The 10610-nt window shown below is 31.8% G+C and overlaps 1 protein-coding gene across 1 annotated transcript; it reads left to right on the forward strand.

Moving 5' to 3' along the window:
* The first annotated feature begins 91 nt into the window (after nt 1–91).
* LOC141448191 (sorting nexin-4-like) lies at nt 92–8305 on the forward strand. Its single transcript, XM_074116355.1, has 11 exons — nt 92–231; nt 327–433; nt 1091–1307; nt 1967–2072; nt 2342–2451; nt 3052–3189; nt 3408–3493; nt 3933–4057; nt 4170–4302; nt 4410–4524; nt 5466–8305. The coding sequence occupies exons 1-11, from the start codon at nt 172–174 to the stop codon at nt 5517–5519; spliced, it is 1251 nt and encodes a 416-aa protein (XP_073972456.1). The 5' UTR covers nt 92–171; the 3' UTR covers nt 5520–8305.
* The last annotated feature ends 2305 nt before the right edge of the window (nt 8306–10610 follow it).

The following is a 10610-nucleotide window of genomic DNA, read 5'->3' on the forward strand; positions in this document are numbered from 1 at the left end:
AGGAAAGAGTTAAAAAAATAAGATAGGTTTCATTTGACAACTGTTTTTTTGAACTGTGTCTTGTGACTTGTTTGAAGGAACTTTACCACATACGTAATGTTTAACATTCTTTTTTACTACAGAGATACATTTTACTATTTCATCGTTTCTATTAAATGATTTGAAAAATAGATGGCTTGCCAACAGTCGACACAACAAAATGTTTCTAAGGAGACAGATGTTGATTTAAATGTCAGTACTTAGTGATCACTTTTAATTGCATTTAAAGTTTTATTATTGCATTCAGAGTCGTAGTTATATTGCTATATTATTTTTATTTTGCTCAGGATTGTCTTTTAAAACACATGGATATTAGTGTATCAGAGACAGAAAAACGGACCACCTCAGCTTTAAATATTAGAGATTGTTACACAGTTTATCTAATTGAAACAAGGTTTGTTAAATATTATTTATATGTCTAGATCAGTGGTTCCCAGTGTAGATATTTATCGGTTACTATTGGATGGATTGTAACCCATAGAAATAGTGACAAGGTATTTTCAGGGTAATAGCAAAACAATTTGAGTGAGAAGCTGTAATTGTCATAAAGATTCGCATTACTTTGTTTAAGGTGGAATAAAAATTAAGTAACACACTTTGTTTCTCTTGATTCTCGCATGCATATTTCTTGGCTGCCCTGATTACCACTTTCTTCGCGTGTATGTTATATAAGAGTTAATGTTTTGTCTATTGAGTTTGGTAATAAAGTTTGCCATTTTATTGAGATAAGGTTAACTAACTGTTGCCGTCGAACAATGAAGTAAACTCTGCTTAGAATTCACATATCACAACATAATTTTACGGTTCTAACTCGCTCTTCGTTTGGTAGCTTTGGTGAGTTCAAAACGTTGGCATACAAAGTTGTTTCTTTTTACTGACTAAAACACGAGATTCACAGAAAAATGTTAATCGTTAATTGAACATCAAGGTTCTCTGGATATTAACCAGTCCCTCTATTAGAATTAACGATGAACAGTAAACTTTCTACTTTCTAGTGAAATTATTTTATCATTAAACTGGAGAATCACCATTTTATTTTATTTACTTTTAGAATTACAGATAATGGTTGGGAATTGGTTGAACATGGACTTGGCCAAATCTGGCGTAGATATTCAGAATTTGAACAGCTAAGACATTATTTGTGTAATGCATATCCATGGGCGGTAATTCCACCATTGCCAGAGAAAAAGCAAAACTTCCCAGTACATAACTTACCAACAGATACTTTCAATCCAGATTTTGTCGATAGAAGACGTGCAGCGTTGGAGGTAAGCTAATATTATGAAAACATTATTTTATTATATATTACATATTTTGGACAAAACTATTTCAACACAAAAACATATTCTATAATAGAAGCAATTCATGGAATTTGTTCTGGTTACATAATATTTGTATTCAAGATGGTGGAAAAGACGTTTTTGGATACACAATGTATTTTAAGATTGGGTAGAATATTTGTAGGAGGACTCTTGATGTTATTGAAAATTTAATTCAAAAGATAGGTTTAATTCAAGTGGTCAAGAGCGTGGCTTTGCTAGTGGGAGATCCCCAGCTCGAATCCTGCGTCTGACTACTTTATATTTGTCAGAAAAAATTGTTTATAGTAAAGAATGAGCTTCTGCCCCCGTCCACGTCACCTAATTGGTAGTTGGACGTTAAGCTCCGCCTGAAGAAGTAGGCGATTACTTAACTTTACTCATCCGACTATTGACTTGGCTGTTCTAGTTCCTAAAGAAAAGGCAATCTAAGGATGGGTATGGCTTCGATCCCTGGGAATCCAATGCTTTATTTTAAGTCAGCTACTTAACTTTCTAATGTTCTATAAATGGTGTAATCTATGCAATACATTCAACAAATCAGCAGTATAGTAACAGAAATTAAACGATGTGAAAAATTGATATTACTATTTCTATATATTTTCTAGAATTTCCTCCATCGTATTGCAGAACATCCGGTCATCAGCAAAGATTCAATGTTCTTAATGTTCTTACAACAAGAAGATGGATGGCGTAACAGCATCTCAGACATTGGTATTTCATCCACTTTTGAATTAATTTTTTAAAAAAGGATTATGAATGATTGAATTGACAAAAATAAAAATATTATACTAAGATTATATCTTAATATTAAGGTAGTTAATAAAACTATCTTTAAAGTTTGGTTAAAAACTATTTCTATTCTTAATAATCGCAATGAGGAATGGAAATATTTTACATTATGTTGAAAGTGACTCAGAAAGAACAAAATTTCCTCAAATAAACATAATCTCTGGATTCAATAAATACAATAAATTTTTTAGGTTATGTCAAAATGGCTGAAGATAAACTTAGAGCACTAAGTGCTGTTGTACGAACAAAAGAAACTGATCCTGATTTTGAAGATTTAAGAAAATATAGTCAAAATGTTAAGGTGAGTATTCTCATTAAAAAAAATAAAGTTGAATTCACTAGTAAAAAGAAAAGGATGCAGATCAGTTTCAAACTGTAGAATGTATAAATATGAGCTTAAGTTTGCTAAAGATTTAGGTAAACCCAAATATTTGAATTGTCAGTGTAAGAGTGGTTTATGGTCCTTAGGTTTCCATACTCGCATTCAAATTCAACTCTCAATATCTTGCTCTGTATTCATCAGATCGTTACGGAATCTTAATCTGTTAGGAACAACAATAACATACTCTTTGTACGAGTAAAGTATAAACTCGAAACGAAGAAATAGTATAGGAGATAATTACACTTAAACTTCTCATACTTTAAAAATACAAGCCCAAAATTCAAAATTTTTCTAGATTTTATGACATTCTGATACACACTTATATTTTAGACCTGTTTTTAAGCGTGAAAAGTTAAGCTGAAACACATAAGCTTTTTTGAACGTTTCTAAATGGCTGAAAGAGCTGAAATATATGAAAGAAGTGTTGGGTACTTGCTGTTTTGTGTAAACCATATGCTGTTTAATCTACCATTATATTTAACTTTTAAATCTGTAATTTTTTTTTTGTTGTTGTCGCAGGCTACTCTTACAAACATATTACGAATAAGAGCTAGAGCCTCGTTGAAGATTTACAACATTTACAAACTGAATTCAGGATATGGTAAAGTATTTAGCGAATGGAGCGCTATAGAAAAGGAAATGGGTGATGGATTACAGGTAAATAAAAAAAATATATATATATAATTATGTTTACAAAGTTGGTTAATTAGTAGAGTTGTAATAATTTGACTTCAGGTTTCTTAGTTTTTATTGTGAAAAGTACAGCTAAACTTATTTTGTATAAGAAGAGAAAAAAACAAAACTTAAAACAGATATCTAGATTCTTGCAATTCTTACATATTTTTAACTTGGTGATTAATTTGATTCTGTTATAGCGAGCTGGACATTTCTTTGACTCCATTGCTGCTTGGAGTGATACATTTTTGGAAGATGAGGAACAAATTATTGACCAATTAAAAGAGTACGTACTTTTGTAATTTATTTCAAAAATAGTAGTAATAATACCGGTTGTGAAACAAATATACGACTTATCTCTAGCTCCAAATACTCATTGTTTATGTGAAAGAATTCACCGGATTTCCTGGGATTTTTTTCCCCATTTCAGTAACATTTTAATTCGCAACTTATAAGATATGAATTAAAACGGATAAAATGCCTGAAATGGCACATTAGAGGGGGGCCACAAATCCTACGTCCCCCCAGAAATTTTCATAAAATTAATTGCACGTAGATTATCATGAATATAGTTATTACTTCGTGAAAATTCTATGATAAAAGGAACTTTGTTGAGTATTGCCTAAGATAAGATCGTGTGAGGAGTTCACACCAAATTTTTTTACGTAATCAAAACTTAAGCACATATTAAATATCATCCATTTACTTCTATTTTTTAAAAAAAGGTACTTATTTTACGCATCATCCCTTGAAGATATTTGCTGCAAAAGAGATATGTTACAGTTAGAACTTGAAAAACTGAACGACCGTTTGACAGCGAAAAAAGAAGAAAAAGAAAGAATCCTGCAAGGTAGCCAGTTTTACAGATTTTGTCCTTAAGAAATGTTTCTAAATTTAGATTTCTTATAACTTAAAACAAACTTAAAATAATAATTAAAAAAAAAACAAAACAAATCATTTAGGTAAAGTTGGTGTTATCTCAAGATTATTTGGTACAGTATTAACCGACGAAATGAAAACATCTAAAGTACAGCTGATCGATAGTAAAATCGATGATACTGAATCAAAAATCACCGAAAATAAAGATGCTTTATTGTAAGTAATCGATTTTATCTTGTCGCGCTCTGTTTATTTTAACCTTTTTTTCTTTTAAAAAAAAAATATTTATTTCGTGTTGTGTACGTATGTTCTCTTTTTTATAGAGTATTTAAGGAGAAATCTTTAGGTGATGTGGCGTGCTTTCAAAAGAAAAAAGTTGGAGATCTTAAAGATACCTTAGAAAATTATATTCAACTGCAGATTAAGATGGCAAAAAAGGTAAGGAAAAAGAAATGTTCTAATTTTTGGAATAATAATCATTGAAACAAAAATTAAATTTTTCTCAAAAAAAAAAATTGGTGTCTATAAGCTAAATATAGATTGATAGTGTGAAGATGTAGTTAAAATTGGGCAGCGATTAATGGTTGAATCTAAAATTTGATTACTCCTCTACATCGAACAGCATCTTCTTCCGGCTAAAACAGATTTTTTTTTTTTTATTTACTATTTGATAAATACTATCATTGCTATGGACTCCAAATGCTAGGGAAGTCTGCGGATCGAGGTTAGAACGCGGCTGCTCTTGGTAGTTCAAAAACAAAAATAAGTCGAGGTCGAAATGTCTACACCAAACTAATTAATCTGTCATTCTGATGATGAATAAAAGTCCGAAACCGGATAAAGAAACTGTAAACATATGTGCTACGTAGTTCAAAATCAAAAATATTATCTAATATTGTTGGAGCTAACCACAAATGCAACCTTCTTCACGATTCACTTTATAATTTCAAAATTCAGTCCACGTTTTTCTTAGATTAGGGGCTACAGCATTGTAATTTTAGTTATAATTTTTAAAGTTTTAACAATGTTATTGATGAAAAATTATCTTCAATTGTTTAACAAAATTTTGTATATCAGTTCCTCGGAGGTATACATCACTAAGTCCATTTTGTTAAAATGTATTTTTTTTGTTTCTAATACAAAATTATTGTTTTTTACTACACAACCATCTGTTAACGTGCATCTATGTTACTTCTTATCGACCAAAGATCTGAGCAAAATAACTCCCCTGAGCCTATAAGTAAGAAAAAAACGCAAAAAAATCTTTTATTTGCTCCTCTGCAAAAAATTAAAAATGTAACATAGTGTTGTTATGTATCTCCGTGGTACTGATATATATGTGTATATGTTTTGTAATGATCAATTATAAACAATTCTAGGGCGTACAAACTTGGACAAACATTAAGGATTGTATAAACAGTATTCCAACGTGATGTGTATTTTGGTTACCAGTTTACTGTGCATACTGACTGAACCACTTCTACTTGTTTTTTTAATTTATGTAATAATAGAGATTAATTAGTGTATTTAATTGCTTTATATAATTTTTATTTTTTATATGATTTATATGTATAAGTACTAAATAGGGTGGAACTGGCCATATGAAAGGAGGAGTACTAGATTCTCATTTACGACAAACATACAAAGGACTTCGTACGGATATTTCCTGTTACAACTTGAAGTGGAAAAAAATTTAACACGATCCTGACGTAATACTGCCTCTTACGTAGTCTAGTACGATAAGAGGAAATTAAAATTGAAAATTTGAGAACATTAATTGACGAATATGAAACCATCTTATACCACAAAACTTTCCGAAATTTCCATCTTATGGGAAATTTACAGGGTTTTTTTTCCCCCTCCGATTGGTACTGCTCTATCTCACCAAGAATTAAGATCAATTTAAAAGAGAGAGAAAAATATTCTTGAACCATTAAAAATGGCCTCATTTTCTGAAACGGTAAAGATCTGGACCATTGACTTTTATATGAACTTATTTTCTCTCGCAAATGAGGCTCAATACTCCTTCTCCACTACCTTCTTTATTATGGCACAGTTTGGCCCATCCTCTGCAAAAGTAATATGTATATCAGTTCCTAAAATTACCGTCTCTTATGTCTCTTCAATTTGTTTATTTGAAGAGGCTGAAGGTTATGTTATATTTAAAAAATTTAGATTAAAAAAAAAAAAAATCACATATTTTCTCTTTATTGCTATTCTCGTGATTTAAACGGCAAAAACTATGTTTAAACTTTGCATTTTTACTAATGTTAGTTGCCTTCAGTATTACTAACTTATTATACATTCTGCTTAATATTAGGTACTTACTTACCGGGAGAAGCTTGACATGCTAATTTAGGCCCTGAAACTCAAAAAGTTCTTTGTAAAATGTTTTTAAGTATAAAATGTGATAAGGGTGGCATGCATGTAATTAGAATGTAGGAATTGTACTTAATTTTACTAAATTTTATGTTTCATTTTGTCACCGTCCTGTTTGTAAATATTTAAGTAAACGAAGCAAGATTTGAAGCTAATTTTTGGTTGGCCTTGAGAATCGCTCTGATGTACTATATCTTGAGAAGAAACAAAACAAAGAACAACAATCTTGAGCCACCTAAGATAATACACAGTTTTCCTGCAGAGATCATGCAATAACCTCAAGGAGAAAATAATCTCGGCTTTTCCAACCAAGATCCTGAATCTTACTCCTCACTCCACAACCCAACCTTTATTGAAAAGAAAAAAAAATGGGTTCCTAAGAAATTGAATAAATGCTAATTCTAGCCATATTTTTTGGGTGTATCTCACCTTTCACTTTCAAATCTGAAACCGGGTTCAGTTTTCTAAAAAAAAAAAGGCCACACAATTTTGTTAATTAGTAACTGAATGGGTTAACACGATACAAATAGTTGTGCAGGACCTTAGCTCAGTCAGTGTCGTCAACTTGAACTTGTCTCGACTTTATAATTTATTCGATTTCCTTACAATTTAGGCGCAGAGAGATCACATTATCAAATTTGGTAAAACCTTTGTAAGAAAAAGAAGTTTTTCTTCTTTACTAACTCTGCAAATCTGGTATTATAGATCTACGGTTGTTGATGTCCCCTTTTAAAACAAAGGATTGAAAATAAGGGAAGGATACACATGTTGAGGGGAATGGACATGAACAAAACAGGATCATTCTACTGTTTGTCCTTTTTCGTTGCTGTGACAGTATCAAATTCAGGCTGTTTTGGGAATTTCTGGTTAGGACAAGAAGGACTTTCTTTGTCGCCCAGTTCATCTCTCCTTCCCTTTGATATTCTGAGAGTAGGTCCTCCGAATTAACAATAATAAAACGCATGATTAATCCCCTGATAAAAACAAAAACAAAAAATTATAATTTAAATTGAGAGATTTGAGAAGGTTATGAACTGAAAAGGTTATTATTATAATTAACTATTTAACTTAACAAAAGTTTCCTATTCTGTGATAAGTAATTACTCTCTTTAAAAAAAAAAGGAACTAATTCTGTTCATTAATAATTTTCAAAATATGTAAGTTTTTGAATTATACACGTCTAGAGGTCTCAGCGTTGTGAATGGCTAAAGCCAACTTCATTATTGCATTTATGTATTACTCTTAACATATATTTTTTTATAAACAATTAGAGGTTTTAAAGGTTTGTTCCATCAGAATCTCGCGACTGGTTTTTTTGAGGTGCAAGCGTAATGAGATTTTTTGTGTTCCATTAGCATCTAATCCGTTTTCATATATCAACAATCTGGAAAAATACTCAAATACACCCTTCATTGTTTACAAAAAATTCTTTAAAAAACTATTTCACGCATGCGTGCTAAACGATTTGGTAAAAACTTTTTCACGCATGCGTGTTAAACGATTTGGTAACTTTTTCACGCATGCGTGTTAAACGATTTGGTAACTTTTTCACGCATGCGTGCTAAACAATTTGGTCACTGTTCACGCATTCTAAGATGGAACAGACCTTCTTAAGTGATTGATTGCGACCAAACCAATCTTTTTGGCGGCTTATTTCTCGCATTTATGTGTATGTTATATATTAAAAAACGTTTTCTGAAATAATTTTGATATAAAGTTACTAAAAACTGAATTCTACAGAATTTTTGTATTTGTATTTATATTTGCGTAATCTCCAAAGAAAAAATTGTTTTTAGCTTAAGTTTCATTAAAAGTACATTTTTATCGTTTTTGTTTTTCATTTTGTAGTAATTGAAATTGTAAAAAAATCCAAATAATTTGACTGAATTACAGTTTGGTTCACAGTCTAAGAAATCAGAGATCTTGGTTCTACGATTATGCTACTGCACCTATGTATTGGTGACACATTTGTCTTATTAAAAGAAAGGTTTTATTTTAATTTAAAAAACTGGTATGATTCAAGTTCTTATGAGATGAATTAACAACATTTTTAATATATTTTCCAATTTCTTGCTATATTTACATTTATTAGGATTAACGATGTATTTTTATGGTTGCTCTTGAAGTTTCTATTTTCGTTTCTTTTGGTTGCTCTTTCTAACCTTTCTTGCCAGCACCATAGAGAACAACAATTCTACAGTTTAATAAAGAGTTCTATGCTGAAGGAAAATGTAAGTAATTAAAAAATAATAGTAAACTTCGTGTTTATGAAAAATTTATGTCGACTTCAACTGTTCAATGATCGATTGGAGTCTAGATCTGGTGATTCGTATTATTCTTCATAAGAAATTATTTTCTATTTTATAATTGAATATTCGAATCTACTTAATAAACATTCTAAATTTAAATAATAAAAGTTTGTAAAAAGAAATTATTAAACGAAAATCTGAACCAGCAATCTCTATTTAAATTGCCAAAAGTACATGCCTATGCTATTTATCGGCATTTACAAGAACTATTAAACTATTAGTTCAATATGCAATCGCTAGATAGCAGAGGCATCATATGTCTGACCCACCTAATTGTATTCAGAATTAGGAACTCAAATGTTGACCCATCTTAAATTGAAAATAAGGTTATAAATCACTCATTTATTGAATATATATTATTCATGGTAATGAGAAATAATAGAACTCATCTAAGTAGTGAAATTGTGTTGTCTCCATCTTTTATGAAAGTGATGTAGGGTAGATCCGTTTTTCTAAATAAAGCGTTTTCCTTTTAAATTCTGGGCATACAGAATTTCAATTTCAAAGATAAAATTTCAAATTCGTGTTCAAAGGAAAAGGAGAGCTGTGAGGTAAGTCAGAGAGCCGCTTTTAGCCTTGGAATGTCTGATGAAAGTAAGATTTGGATTAAAATAATCATTTCAATTATTCAACCGTGCTCCATCTTCAAGGAGGTGAGTTATAAAAATGAACTATTTTAGGACAAGATGACTAGCATTTACGAAATTTTCAAAGAAATGTCAATATCCCAAAATGACTTACTCAATTAACGCCGTGTAGACAATTCCCAAGCAGTAATGTTCATCTTACGAGGGGGTACCCAAAAAAAACCGGAATTATTTTTTAAAAGCTATTTATTTACAAATTTTTTACAGAACAACCTTATCCTCTTCAAAATACTCTCCATTACAACTAATACATTTGTCCCACCGGTGCTTCCACTGTTCGAAACATTTTTTGTAGTCATCTTTAGAAATGGCTGACAGCTCCTTCTTCGTTTTTTTCTTGACCTCTTCAATGTTGTCAAATCGGTGACCTTTCATGCCCTTTTTCATGCGTGGAAATAAGAAAAAGTCGCACGGAGCCAGGTCAGGCGAGTAAGGTGCGTGGGGCAGCGGAACCATGCCATTTTTAGCCAAAAACTGTGTAACAGAGATGGCTGTGTGTGCAGGTGCATTGTCGTGGTGGAAGAACCAGTCTCCTGTTTGCCACAAATCGGGTCTTTTTTGGCGAACACTATTGCGCAATCTTTTCAAAACTTCCAAATACAAGGTTTGATTGACGGTCTGACCTGAGGGGACAAACTCTGAATGGACTACGTCTTTGGCATCAAAAAAGCAAATCAGCATTGTTTTGATGTTTGACTTGACTTGACGACATTTTTTTGGTCGGGGTGAAGATGACGTCTTCCATTGGCTCGACTGTTGCTTTGTTTCTGGGTCATAACCATAGCACCATGACTCATCACCAGTAATGACCTTTGACAGAAAGTCTGGATCAGTTTCAAGCTGTTGTTTCAAAGCACGACATGTTTCAACTCGATGTTCTTTTTGATTGTCAGTCAGAACTCGAGGAACAAACTTGGCAGCAACCCTTTTCATCCCCAAATCTTCCGTTAAAATTCGCTGAACCGAGCTCCAAGATAACCCACTACTCTCTGACAGTTGATCAATTGTCTGTCGACGGTCTGTGAACACCAGCTCTCGAATTTTTTCAACATTTTCGTCGATTCGGGCAGTTGATGGACGTCCAGAACGAGGTTTGTCATCAATCGACATGTCGCCATTTTTAAACCGAGTAAACCACTAGTATACTTGAGTTTTTTCCATAGCGTCATCTTTGTAAGCTGTTTTCAAC

The sequence above is a fragment of the Rhodnius prolixus genome, unplaced genomic scaffold (assembly GCF_049639745.1).
Source record: "Rhodnius prolixus isolate KJV_2025 unplaced genomic scaffold, Rpr scaffold_13, whole genome shotgun sequence".
In the NCBI taxonomy this organism is placed as follows: Eukaryota; Metazoa; Arthropoda; class Insecta; order Hemiptera; family Reduviidae; genus Rhodnius; species Rhodnius prolixus.

Excerpts from the sequence above, each read along its gene's own strand:
- LOC141448191 (XM_074116355.1), top strand. The coding sequence starts at position 172 with ATGGCTTGCCAACAGTCGACACAACAAAATGTTTCTAAGGAGACAGAT. Across the intron at positions 2,452-3,051 it reads AATATAGTCAAAATGTTAAG|GCTACTCTTACAAACATATT; the intron begins GTGAGTATTCTC and ends TTGTTGTCGCAG. Across the intron at positions 4,058-4,169 it reads AAAAGAAAGAATCCTGCAAG|GTAAAGTTGGTGTTATCTCA; the intron begins GTAGCCAGTTTT and ends CAAATCATTTAG.